Source organism: Ochlerotatus camptorhynchus, unplaced genomic scaffold, assembly GCF_037179485.1.
Source record: "Ochlerotatus camptorhynchus isolate MF236.1 unplaced genomic scaffold, CSIRO-AGI_Acam_v1.1 ptg000165l, whole genome shotgun sequence".
NCBI classification, from domain to species: Eukaryota; Metazoa; Arthropoda; class Insecta; order Diptera; family Culicidae; genus Ochlerotatus; species Ochlerotatus camptorhynchus.
This window is the reverse complement of record NW_027040655.1, coordinates 1,388,829-1,402,380: the sequence shown is the minus strand read 5'-3', so window position 1 is coordinate 1,402,380 and position 13,552 is coordinate 1,388,829. Positions and strand designations below refer to the sequence as shown.

Genomic DNA, 13,552 nt, shown 5'->3' with positions numbered 1-13,552 from the left:
AGCCGATCCCTGGCGTCAACCCATTTAAAGTGTAGAGATGAACTAGCCTTCGGCTAAAAATCTATATAACTGTCAATGGATCATATCATTCGAGCAGTTTAATATTACCTTTCATACCAATCGAACTTTGCAACAATTTTTCTTCTAGAACTTCGAGAATATGGGGTCTTATATAAATGTTTCTAGGTTCTTGAAGTAACAGGTTTAAAATAGTATTCCACGGCAAAGTTCGAGTGGTAGGAAACGTCATTTTAAACTGCCGATATGTTCCATTGACAGTAGGTTAATTGGTTGAAGTAAAATCAAAGCGTTACTTAGCTTGAAAAATCGGGAAATTATCACTTCACTTTATTAAAATCTCTGGTAGCGATTTTAAGACAGTGACGTGATAAACACGATACAACCGAGCAACCGGATTGTAGTGTGTATGGGGCACATGAGAAAGCTTCAGATTGACATCTGTGAAAGTACTCAGTAGTGTAAATTTGGGTCAAAATACTCGAAAGAATGAAATAAGTTTAGAAAAATATTAACATTCCCAGAAAGAAATATTGGAAAACTGTGTTCTAACAATTTCTTCTAAAAAAAAAAAAAGATTATTTTGTCACTTATCGTTTTTCAAATATTATATTTAATCGTAATGTGTCTCGATTACTCGCGGAAAATCGGTTGCTGTCTCTATGTTTACAATTATTACTGTTCTGTTAAGTATTTACAAACGGGTTGTGTCGCATATTGCTACCATCTTAAGCTGCACTAGTGTAAATTAATGCGTCGCGCCGATGTCGGCATTCTCTTATCACATGATCTTAAACTAAAACTCCAAGGCTAAAACAATACTGACGATGGACATGATTTTTTTAAACTAAAATCTTACAACACTGTGATGGTGGAACGTTCCAATCGTAAAAATACTCTTTCGGCCGCTGTGTGTCCTGCGTTTGTTGTTCTTCATGGCTGCATAGCTGACCGTTGTAGATTTCCCTCATCTGTTGTGCCGTGCGTTTGTGTAGAACAAGATGGTAATCCTGACACTTTCTCGGTAGCCACGCCGTATCAAAGCGGACATCGTGACGCCTGTGAATGGTTGCGAATGGAGCTAGCCACGTTCCCATTGCCATGTCCTCACTTTTGTAGGCATTTAGTGAAGAACCGTACGCAGCGATGAAAGAGATAAGGTTTTTAGATAAAACATATCCCCCTCCCAGCGCATAGGGAAGATAACGATCGCACAGTTTGTAGTTGGATTCCTTCCACTGTCCACGCTGTTGAATTGTGGATCCACCCTTGAAGTAGCCCCAGTACAACTCGATTGGATTGTGATGAATCATTTGTACTTTATGGAGCTTTTCATAGTAGCTAAGTAAATCTTCCGATAAGAGGTCCAACTTCAAATAACTGTCGTCGTCCAGTTTCATTAAATATTTGAAGTCATACACCGCGTCGATATGACTCATACTTCTAATGATTTTAGTGGTCAAATTCGCATACGAATCCTGCAGATCTTCTAACTCCAACACATCATTGTACACTCGCTGCTCTTCATAGATGACTTTTCGTTCGCTCCTAGAAAGACCGTATGTTCCAATAGCGAACAACGTTTTCACTTTGAAGTTGATAACTTTGATATTTTTGATTTTTTTCTGCCGCCACCTTTGATAGGCCTCTAGCAGTTCCCGTTGCTGTTGAGTCGTCTCCAGTTGCAGTTGTTCCCGGTCGTCGTGCAGTGGCACATAAATAACTTCATCCTGGTAGCTTTCGTTCAACATTCTGGGTCTCAGGTTCAAATACGTCTCTCTTATCGCATTTCGGCGTTCGATGTTACCCGGTGCAGTCACAACCAGCAGCATTAGAAAGTAGGAATTTTCCGGCTCGTATAATCTTCCGGTGGTTTCGCAAGTTTGTCGTGTTCCACCGATCAGTATGGTTAGAAACACTCCAGCCAGAAAAGAACAAAAGATAGGCAGCATTCCTACACAGTTTCGTTTGTACAGATGTTGGTACCGCCCAATAGCCATTTTTGTTGGTTTCCGTCGAAGCTTGCTGGCACTGTTGCTTCTTGGGCGATTCGTTGATTGTATAACGCCAATTTTGAAGTGAAATTTATTGCCTACAATGAACACTTGACGTATAAAAGTTAATGTTTGATTCAGAGTTGTCACATTTAGCTTATTTGTTTTATCGTAAAACTTACATTTTGTGACAAACCCGAAAGAACCAAAATGCAGCAATGTTTTGATTTTTGACACTTCTGCATTATGATGAACACTCAAAATGCATTATATGCACTTTTTTGTATGCTGATCGAGGGGCGCGCATAACTGTAATCGAGAATTGGGTTCTTTAATTAATCATTTTGTTCGACCATTTTCCACAGAGATGGCGCTGTTCCGCTGGTAGGAAGTGATAAAAATCCCCATATAAAAATTGAGAGAAGTGGGAATAATTCGCTTTCGGTGCATATTCAGGTCAAAAAAAGTGAACGACAACCTAAAGAAATTAGTCAGGGGCTTTGTCGTTCAGTTTTTCCCCGGGAATTAATGCTAAACAAGCTACAATTAAATAAAAATGATTTTTCCCCATACAATTTTACCTGCTTTAGTACCAGTCCCCAGAGAGCCAAAAAATTTCAAATTTGAGAGAGAAATTCTCTCTCACAAGCTCAATCTCTCAACATGCCATGTATTTTGTTGATACTCGATTTGTGATTTCCCTTTCACAGATTACAAAATAGAGTACCTGACACTACAAAACATGTCTGGTACCTCTATATATGCATTTGCTTTAACATTTGAAGTCCCTCCTTTTTTACATATTCTGCGCAAAAGATACTTTATGCCCCGCCCCATACATAAAATTCGGCGGGAAATTCTGTAAGGGGTGAGCTATTTTGTGTGCAGAATGTGTAAAAAAGGAGGGACTTCGAATAATAATCTAAATGCATATATAGAGGTACCAGACATGTTTTGCACAGATTGTGTCTAGTTTCCGATAGATGTCACCGCAAACAACAGCAGTGACATCTGATGGAACATGAATGCAGAAGCTTGACAAAATGATTAATTTTGAAAAATATATCGGTTTTTGTATATCATCACCCAATTGGGTTCTTTAAGGGTATTGAGGTAAATGCATATTCGTAATCTGCATTAAAAATGGAACCCAAACCCAAAATGTCATCAATTTCGGCACACTGGAACTATTTTAAATAAATACGATTACTTTTGCAAAAATCACCTAATTAGCGCCCCTCGGTATCACTTTGTATAGGAGCGAGCTGTCAGTTTGTCAGTTTAGTGTCAAACAGTGAAGTTATTATTTTGCTTTAAATCATGATTTAAAAATAGAGATAAAAGTGCGTGGGGTGCTCAGAAAACGAAGCTCTTTCAGACGATATACAAAAACCGATATATTTTTCAAAATTAAAGAACCCACCTATTTTGGTATATTCTACCCAGATTTGGGTAGTTTTGAAATAGCGTGTAACGCTACCAAAATTATAATAATTACACAGCTTATAACAAATCGTAAACAACATATGGGCCCCTCGTTAATTGTCAAAGACGTCAAAGACAATGTTTTTTTTTTGCAACGCTTTGATGGTAAAGCCCTACTGTATAGGGCTTTAGTTGATGGTTGGTACACAAAAATATAATTCGAAAACAAATTATTGATAATATTTTTTAATTGATATTGATATTCAGTATCTCCGGAAAATGAACCACTGTTGTGTGATATCGTGCTTGAATAAAAGAAATGATAAAAGGCACAAATTCTTCGCCTTCCCTTCAGATTTGGATGTGTAAGTATAACAGCACAGAACACTCTCATCTGTAGTAACCATAGTTTGATCATTATCAATTCAAAAAATAGTCTAAGCAAATATATAGTATATTTGCTATAAGGTATTACAATATGCATCAGATTATAAAGACTACCGTGAGAGGGTTGCACTTAAATGTTTATCAAAGAATACAAATAACTCATTTCAATATCATTCAGGTGTACACAATGGGTAGACTTTTGCCACTGTCCTGAGATTTCAGAGCGACTTACTTCCGGTGGACCGTACGGTTTGCGTAAGTTTACTATCTGCTCGGAACATTTTGAACCATCGGCAGTGAAAGCCGTTGACTGGAATGGTCAACTACCTGTAAATACGGTACCTGTTAGAATTGGGAAAACACACATGACTCAGGACATGCTTCTCGAAAAAGGTTTTACCCTTGAGCCACAAACAGATAATGAAGCACATTCAATTGATCAGGTTTTAGTTGAAATGCTCAGTCCAGAAGAAATGGATAACGAACCTGAAGATGAATCAAACTTTGAGTTCGTAGGAGTCAAGCGCATAAAGATGGAACAACTAGAGCTACAATTTGAGGATGAAATAAAGCAGGAACCTGTTGAACAAGAGCAACCGCAGACTGCTGTGGAGGAACGAGCAACAAAAGAAGAGTGTTCTGCAGCTCCAGTAACGCAAAAGCAGGAACCTTGCGTGTATTGTGTAAATTTCAAGCCCCGCTACGAATACGAACTAAAGAAAAATAAGCGACTTGAAGAAGTTATTGCTCAAAACAAGAAAAAGATTGCTAATGAGACTACCAAAATGCAGAAATTGCATGATCGATTCACATTGAAAAAATTGAAGCGTAATGAGCTGAGGAAGAAATTCTCTGAGCTCAGGAAACGATGCAAGAAGGGAATCCCACTCGACACGATTACGGAACCGGTAACAGAAAGCGATGACGACGATGATGAGGCCGGGGCATGGTGGTAAACATTCCAAAATACTTTGTACGTGGATGAATAAGTTATATTTTTGTTGTTTATATCTCAGCTTAGCTTATAAATAAAATGGAATCGAACTGTGTGGTTTCAACAACAAAAAAACACCCTAATCTTCTCCGGAATCATCATCCGAGCTTAGTTCTATTACCGTGTGATATTCCTCCGCTAGCGCTATAATTTTCGCCTTAATTTTTCGAATACTTTCATTAATTCTTCTGACCGACCGAGTCTTTCGACGGACAGGCTGTTTGACTGCTCGAAGTTTGCTTGCGGTGGCTTTAATTTCCTGAACCAAACCGACCGCGCGGGTTCGCTCTTCGAAAAACTTCGTTCGATACTCGAACTCTTTCGTACACTGACAAGCGAACACGTGCGGATCGATGGTTGGCTGAGCGTTGGGTTGAGTGGCCGTTTCCACATCAGTGGATATTATAGGTTCTGCGGGTGCTATCGCATTTTCCAGTTCCTCGTAGAGTACTTCAACGGGCATTTCTTCTTCACACGGTTCGGGACTACGACGATGTTGGGCGTCAAGGTCAAAGAAATCCGGGATTTGATTCGCCTTTTTAAAATTCGACACTAGTACCGGATGGCCTGCAATGATTGTCGGAATGCTTCCTTTGTAAATTCTAAAGGAAACATATTATAGGATGAATGTCACAATGCCAACATCAATTTATTTTTATAACTTACCCTTGTGATGTGTTGTTTGGATTAACGAAGCACCGTTTTTCGAAATGATCTGCACAAACGGAGAAGGAGGAGTTTCGTAGTTTGTAGACCCCTTCAAGAACGAGCATATCGTTAATCTTGTCCGATTTGCAAAACTCTACCCATTTTTCACAACTGCAATAAACTTATTTTAGTGTTGCACCAGGAAATTAACTGCATGTACTTACATAGGTGCATCAGTTGGAAATTTGTACATAGATTTTCTAGACCGACTGGTGCTATTCGCACAAGAAAACACTGCACAACATTTGTACATTTTGCATTGGACTTTGTTCAACTACCTATTTATAAAGAGAAAAAAAAAGTTTAAGGCTAAGATTTAACAAATAATTCTAAATTAGATTTTTTTTTCAGATTATTCAACTCGACGACATTGTTTTTGTTTATTTCGTTAGACTGTTCAACCTGTTTGAGAACGAGAACACTTTTTAAGACATCTGGACGGGTTTGTAAAAACATCGCTTCGTGCTTACGATACACGGTAACCGCAAAATACTCAATATTGACTGTAAAGTATGCATTTTGAGCGAAACCGGGTACCGATAAAATGAGTAAACATTTTATTGATTTTCGAGTAACTGTTACTCAAAAATGAACAACTTTTACTCATTTCAGCTAAAGCTATTGTTAACAAAAGCAATTGCGCCACTTTGAAATGTTAGCACTGATTTATTGGGTAGTACAACACGCTAAGCACAGATAACCCAAATGTAGGTTTACCCAAATTGAAGTAAATTGGATAGATTCGGTAAATTTAAGTAAAATTCAGTTAAATTAGCGCATATATGGATCATATTTATCCATATTTGGGTTAGAACTTTACCCACACGGTGTTTCGTGAAAACCCATTAATGGGTAAAAAATACCCATTTTCAAACCATGTATGCAGCTGTCAAAAAATGGGGGAATTTTGAAATCATAAAATGGGTGAAAAAATACCCATTTGAAGAATCAGTTCACGGTTGAATAATGGGTATATTTTTTACCCATTAATGGGTGAAAAAACACTTCGAAATTTTATCGTCTCATTTCCGTCACTGGCTCATTGGGAATGCAAACCTCGACCCGCATAAACGTGAACCATAAATTGACCTTACCTAAAATGGTTAAAAATTGTTTATAATCCCTGCTAAACTTTAACTGAAATGGTTATGGAACTTTACATGAACGTTTAATGATAAAGTTTCAACCTTATGTATTATGGTTTTTTTGGAACTGGACCTTACAAATAATGGGTTATTAAGAACCATTACCATTCCAAATTCTTGTTTTCTCCATACATTTTCAGAAAGAGAACTATATAAGAACGTTTTTACTTATGATTTGAGAACATTAATGGTAATGGTTATGGTAGTCAGTAAGGTCCATTAATGGTTTTGTATTATCGCTCAACTTTACGTGGAATATATCGTGAATTGGTAATCAGTAAATTACAGGCAACCAATTCGCGATATATTCCACATAAAGTTGATCGATGTTACAAAACCATTCGTGGACCTTACTGACTACCATAACCATTACCATTAAAGTTCTCAAACCATAAGTTAAAAGGTTCTAATATAGTTCTCTTTCCGAAAATGTATGGAGAAAACAAGAATTTGGAACGGTAATGGTTACCAATGGGTTTTCGCGAAACACCGTGCATTTACGAGATTTTCACGTCAGGTTGTATTGGTGTGATACACGGTGTTTCGTGAAAACCCATTAATTTGTAAAAAAATACCCATTTTCAAACCATGTATGCAGCTGTCAAAAAATGGGGGAATTTTGAAATCATAAAATGGGTGAAAAAATACCCATTTAAAGAATCAGTTCACGGTTGAATAATGGGTATATTTTTTACCCATTAATGGGTGAAAAAACACTTCGAAATTTTATCGTCTCATTTCCGTCATTGGGAATGCAAACCACGATGCAAACAGTTACTGTCCGCAGCAACGATCTCCGGAAAATATTAGAATCCAAAACGTTGGAGAGGCTTACGGATAAGTCAATACAATGGATAATTTGTATTATAATGTTTCGTGAAAAATTTGAGCGGAAAACCTGCATTTATTTTCAATGTTTTAAAAACATTTTTACATCAACGAGCGCTTGCATCCTCCATTTGTAAAAATGAGTATTTTTTCACCCATTTTACGGTAAACACAATATAAGAAAATGGGTGAAAAAACACCCATTTATTGACAGACCACCCATTTACCCATTTATGAGTAAACCATAGTTTACCCATTAAATGAGGAGGGGCACTTTTAGCGGAAATGGGTATTTTTATACCCATTAATGGGTTTTTGCGAAACACCGTGTATATGAAAGCGTGTTAGTGAAAATCCGAAGAAAATACATATCTCGCGTCACTTTTCAAATAGACCAATGTAACAAATCCACCATTTTGATAAAATCGAAGTTGAAGTTCGACAGATTATTAATTTAACTGTTTAAAAACAATACATTTTGCAATACTATTTTTAATGTAGCCAGTGTATAATTAAGTTGAAAATTCAAAAGAAACGGTAAAATCACAATTTTACTTTGAATTTCATGCTACAACATAGAAAAAACCACATAGGACGTTTTGACAAGTAGAGTTGTACATCGGACATGTTACATTGGACGATTTTTCTCAGTGACATAATCAATGAGTGTTACATTGGAAGTTTTGTCTACATGATACTAGATTCCCTGTAACAGATTTCAGAGTATAGTACCTAACTTTAGATTGGCCACGCCTTTGAAAAATGAGCACCAATCATGTTAGGCAGTCCGAATGACCGCCCGCATAAACGCGAACCATCACATGACCTTACCGATAATGGTTATAAATTGTTTATAATCCCTACTAAACTTCAACTGAAATGGTTATGGAACTTTACATGAACGTTTGTGTGATAAAGTTTTAACCTTATGTATTATGGTTTTTTGGAAGCGGACCTTACAAATAATGGGTTGTTAAGAACCATTACCATTCCAAATTCTTGTTTTCTCCATACATTTTCGGAAAGAGAACTATATTAGAACGTTTTTACTTATGGTTTGAGAATATTAACTGTTATGGTTATGATAGTCAGTAAGGTCCATTAATGGTTTTGTATTATCACTCAACTTTACGTGAAATATATCGTGAATTGGTAAGCAGTAATTTACCGGCAACCAATTCGCGATATATTCCACATAAAGTTGATCGATGTTACAAAACCATTCATGGACCTTACTGGCTACCATAACCATTACCATTAATGTTCTCAAACCATAAGTTAAAAGGTTTTAGTATAGTTTTCTTTCCGAAAATGTATGGAGAAAACAAGAATTTTGAATGGTAATGGTTCTTAACAACCCATTATTTCAAGAGCAAATTTTCATTATGTCGTAAGTAACATTCGCACCAATCCGAGAAAAATAAAGTTTTGTTTTGATGACCGAAAAGTTATTCCTATTTCCAAGTAAACACATATAATCTCATAGTGATAGCAATGTTTAACATATTTAGCAGGGTTTTAATCATACAAATGCAAATCGCTAGCTTTCATGCTAAAAAATACTGGTTTTTGAGTCAAAAGTTATTATACGTCGTTTGGTGGCCCCTATTGTTACTTAAGTCAAAGTGTATTTACCAGGATATTCGGGAGAATTATCAATTACGTCTCCTTACGTGCAGCCTATTCATCATTTTAGGACCACCGAAATCATCTTAACAACAAACAGTTCGATTTATTCACTTTAATAGTGAGAAAGCGAAACGACGAACGTACACTTTTCACGGGTTTCTCAGCGCTGTTACTTAAGTCAAACGGCATCTCCATAGAAATTGGGTGACTTAAGTAACATCGAAAACTATTTTGATCGGAAGGTGATTACGTCAAAAAGCAATTTGGCTGGCAAATAAATTTAAAAATGGGATTTGATCCTATATTCGGACAGTATATAGTGTAATAGCAGGAGAATCGATTGACACTGATAGCTCGACTTTGTTTACCTTTGTTACATTCGACGTAATGAAAATTTGCTCTTGATTTGTAAGGTCCACTTCCAAAAAATTATAATAGTTAAGGTTAAAACTTTATCATTAAACGTTCATGTAAACTTCCATAACCATTTCAGTTGAAGTTTAGCAGGAATTATAAACAATTTTAACCATTTTAGGTAAGGTTTATGTTATGGTTCGCGCTTATGCGGGCGAAGTAACAATCATGTACCCATCATTTCAAACTGTACATTGGACAATTTTTTACCTATGATTATCTTAAATAAATGAAAGTGAATTTGGATGGATGTTTTTGTATGACATACAATGATAGAAGAGCAACAGTTTGTATCGCTTAACTCGGTTTGTTTACATTTGTTACATTGGTCGATTTGAAAGGTGACGCGAGATATAGACCTTTTTGACGTTTAACCATCTTTCTCTATCTTGCACACATGGATGAATGGACGGTTTGTTTTCCCACTAATCTGTTTCTCTCTTGCTCGCACTCGTTCGCTTTAAATGGTACAGTAGTGTGCGCCGACTAAACGTCAAAAAGCTCTATTGTCGCGCTTATGTTAAATTCTCATTTGGTGACGGTCGAACCGCGCCGCTCATAAGCGCGATGCAACCCCGCCCATAAAGCTGGGTTTAGATAGGGCAAGTCAATTGAGAAATCCAACTTAAACTCATGCGCGCCTGGTGGCAGGAATAAGCACTAACCGACGGTGATAAGTCTGTGACAGCCCTTGAAAATTTCATTGATTGTTTTCAAAATTGATTAATTTCAATGTAATTTCATGCAAATTTCTTTTTAGAATGGATTAATCTTGTACAAAATGCATAAAACTATTTTGTAATGCATTGTCCCTAAATAAAAAGCTACTATAAGACTTATAAATTACAGAAAACATGTTAAGGTTTGAAATCATCTGCCGATTAAACAGAAGACGAAGTCGGCCGACTAAATCCATCGACGAGAAACTATTAAATAGGCCGATTGCTCGGTGTATCATCAAACGAAAAACGATTTAATCTGCTGATTAATACACCAACTAAAATTAATTACAAGTGGCAATAGATTTAGTCGGTTCGGGTGATTTTTGATGATGTTTGTTTATTTGGAAGATATTTTCGAAACAAAGCACGATAAAATTCAGCATTATATACCATTATTACGAGTACTACTTTTTTGCTCGGATCATGTTTTGACTTCCACAGAAACTCGCTAGAATAAATAGAAAATAATAGTTTTTTGGATGAAATTTCAAAAATGTATTCAGTTTGACACATTATTTCGGACTATCACCGCTACGATTGCAGCGTCACGATGGTCGATTGAAACTTGGATTTGTCAATTGATCAAGTCAGTTGAATTCAACTGACTTGAACGTGAATTGAACGTGTAAACCATGCCATGTGACTTGATCAACTCACTTGAATTGAAAAAAGTTGAACCAGGCTCAACTTTTCAAGTCAATTGAATTCAATTGAGTTGATCATTTGACTTGCCTAGTCTAAACCCAGCATAACGGTTATACCAAAGACATCATATCATATTGATTTGTTGTCTTCGGTTATACTTTAATATTATTTTGCACGTACATCGAATCGAAATGTAAAGTCATGTGGAACGCTACCTTGTTGCAAGATATTTGGAACACAAAACCCAAATTGTAATTTGTTTTCTCCGCCCATTTGTTCTCTCCCTCTGAAGATTTCTAGTTTTAATTGAAAATGTCTTATTGGAATTTCATTTTCTAACTCAAATTTTCCGGGAAAATTTACCAAGTTCAATATCCAAAAATACTGCTGTCGTAGTGATGAGCCATTTATGGACAAGATTGGATTTTACAAGGCAAACCAGCCACGACAACGGATCTCTAGATTCTATCAACCTTGCCCTTAACCTCGTGATCTCGACTCAATCGAATTCCGTTTTATGCATGATTTGAATGTATATGGAACAACCGCAAAAAATCACCATGAGTTTACAAAAGTTATAAATTTTATTCAATGCGTACAATAGTAATAATACACATCCTAAAATTTTACATCCTTTGCAGAAAGTTTGAACAAGCCATGGAAGTGATAGCGAAACATGGTGGCAAGTACTCACTAGTCACGGTAGCTAGGCTATATCTGGATCATCTGCTCTCGTTGCAGCAGTTTGATGAGGCGGCTAAACTATGCCTGCGTGCCTTCAAAACTGATAAGCAACTGTGGGGGGAAGAGGTTTACAAATTTGCCAAGGTGAAGCAACTTCGTTCCGTCAGCAGCTACATTCCCAAGTCGGCCGAGTGTAAACTGAAACCGCACGTGTACGAAATGGTACTGTATGAGTATCTGCTTTTTGACCCAGACGGTTTCCTGCAGCTCATCAAGGAGTGGCAACCAGGCTTGTACAACACCAAAGCTGTTATCAATGCGATAAATGGTAATTTCAACATAGAGGATGCAAATATTTTACTGGAAGCTCTAGCGATATTGTATTCCCACGATAAGGAGTACGATAAAGCTTTAACCATGTATTTGAAGTAAGTAAATCGTTTGTTCAAGCATTCAACACTTTCTAAAATTCCAATAATTGTTTCGAAAAGGTTACAACACAGAGACGTTTTCGAGCTAATTAAAAACCACAACCTTTACTCGGTAATCAAGGATACAATAGTGCAATTAATCGAATTAGATAGTGAAAAAGCAATTGCCATGCTGCTGGAGAAGGATAAAATTCCGGCGGAGGACGTTGTTAAGGAACTAGAAAATCGCGAAGATTATTTGTATCGGTATCTGGATGCGTACGATAAGATAGATAATTCGGGGAAATTTCATTGGAAGCTAGTCAAACTCTACGCCAAGTATGAACCCAGCAAATTGCTCACGTTCCTAAAACGATCGAACAACTATCCCATACAAGAAGCTTTTGACATTTGCAAACAGCAGTTGTTTTATCCGGAGATGGTATATCTGCTGGGCCGGATGGGAAACACCAGAGATGCGCTATCCATTATCATTCACAAATTGGAGGATATTCAAATGGCAATAGACTTTTGCAAAGAGCACGATGACATGGACCTTTGGAACGATTTGATAAACGAATCCGTTGAGAAGCCATACATCATGACGAAACTGTTGGATGGTATCGCCGGATTCATAAATCCGGAATTGTTGGTGAATAAAATCAAGAAGGGCCAGGAAATTCCAGGGCTGAAAAATTCCATCATAAAAATGCTGTGCGGGTTCAGTCTTCAGGTTTCGATACAGGATGGATGCAATCAGATTCTTGTATCTGACTATTTCAACATGCACGAGAGACTGTCCAAAGTCCAGCAGAGGGCACTAGCAGTTACAGGGGAGAATACGTGTGGTCTATGTAGGAGGGATATTATCGTTAAAGGTGGGCTTGTTTTTTAATGTTAATTTCTTCCACTAAATATATTTTTTTAAATATTACACAGATCACTCGAGAACTGACATCGTGGTGTTCAACTGTCGGCATTTTTTCCACGAGAACTGTTTACCAGATAAATACAACGTAGACTTTTGTACTGTGTGTAAATCTCGAAAGCCGTGAAGATGTGCAAGTGTGGTCAAATGTATGGTTTGTATAAACAATAGGATCGTGTGTTAATTGTAAAATCAAGTAAGGGAACATAGTTTATCTTTTCGCTGTTTTATTATTTTAAAAGTATGCTTATTTATTTTTATACGTAATACTCAAAACAGATGATTGCTAACATTCATTTCGGTAGTTTACTTTTCCGAAATCCAATGTGTGTGTGTTTATAGTCCCCTGCTGGCACTGTGTGGGACTAATTTCGCCTGGGTCCCTGCTGAACCACCTTAACTCAGCTAGCCGGCATTGCTAGTTCGTTGATCGTAACTCCATTTTCGCTTCACTCTGACAATATTTGGGTTACTTCAGAGCCCCTTCATTCTTTGGACTTATATTGGAATTTATAGAAACAGAGAACAGCGCCAAACGGTTTGTGACGAGTCAACGTTGAACCACCGACAAACCGACATGAATGACCATAGCTAAAATAATACAATTTCTGACCAGAGCAC

General features: G+C 37.1%; 4 protein-coding genes across 5 annotated transcripts in view; 2 read left to right on the top strand and 2 right to left on the bottom strand.

The window, feature by feature from the left end:
* The window catches only part of lt (vacuolar protein sorting-associated protein light), a 149,861-nt gene extending 136,637 nt beyond the window's left edge, over positions 1 to 13,224 (top strand). For both annotated transcript variants that reach the window (XM_065222307.1, XM_065222309.1), the window contains exons 8-10: positions 11,551 to 12,021; positions 12,085 to 12,881; positions 12,943 to 13,224. In XM_065222307.1, the coding sequence (XP_065078379.1) occupies positions 11,551 to 12,021; positions 12,085 to 12,881; positions 12,943 to 13,058 (1,384 nt within the window). In that variant the 3' untranslated portion in view covers positions 13,059 to 13,224. The remainder of the gene's footprint in view (positions 1 to 11,550; positions 12,022 to 12,084; positions 12,882 to 12,942) is intronic.
* Positions 637 to 2,239, bottom strand: beta3GalTII (beta-1,3-galactosyltransferase 6). Its single transcript, XM_065222292.1, has 2 exons — positions 2,195 to 2,239; positions 637 to 2,122 (listed from the first exon to the last, which is right to left on the bottom strand). The coding sequence occupies exon 2, from the start codon at positions 2,016 to 2,018 to the stop codon at positions 861 to 863; it is 1,158 nt and encodes a 385-aa protein (XP_065078364.1). The 5' UTR covers positions 2,019 to 2,122; positions 2,195 to 2,239; the 3' UTR covers positions 637 to 860.
* LOC135701512 (uncharacterized) lies at positions 3,686 to 4,795 on the top strand. The gene is made up of 2 exons (XM_065222330.1): positions 3,686 to 3,802; positions 4,003 to 4,795. The coding sequence occupies exons 1-2, from the start codon at positions 3,717 to 3,719 to the stop codon at positions 4,778 to 4,780; spliced, it is 864 nt and encodes a 287-aa protein (XP_065078402.1). The 5' UTR covers positions 3,686 to 3,716; the 3' UTR covers positions 4,781 to 4,795.
* Positions 4,868 to 13,552, bottom strand: part of LOC135701513 (THAP domain-containing protein 1-like) — a 278,412-nt gene continuing 269,727 nt past the window's right edge. Inside the window, exons 2-4 of the mRNA XM_065222331.1 lie at positions 5,691 to 5,804; positions 5,485 to 5,637; positions 4,868 to 5,420 (exon numbers count right to left, since the gene is read on the bottom strand). Of these exons, the coding sequence (XP_065078403.1) occupies positions 4,898 to 5,420; positions 5,485 to 5,637; positions 5,691 to 5,779 (765 nt within the window). The 5' untranslated portion in view covers positions 5,780 to 5,804 and the 3' untranslated portion in view covers positions 4,868 to 4,897. The remainder of the gene's footprint in view (positions 5,421 to 5,484; positions 5,638 to 5,690; positions 5,805 to 13,552) is intronic.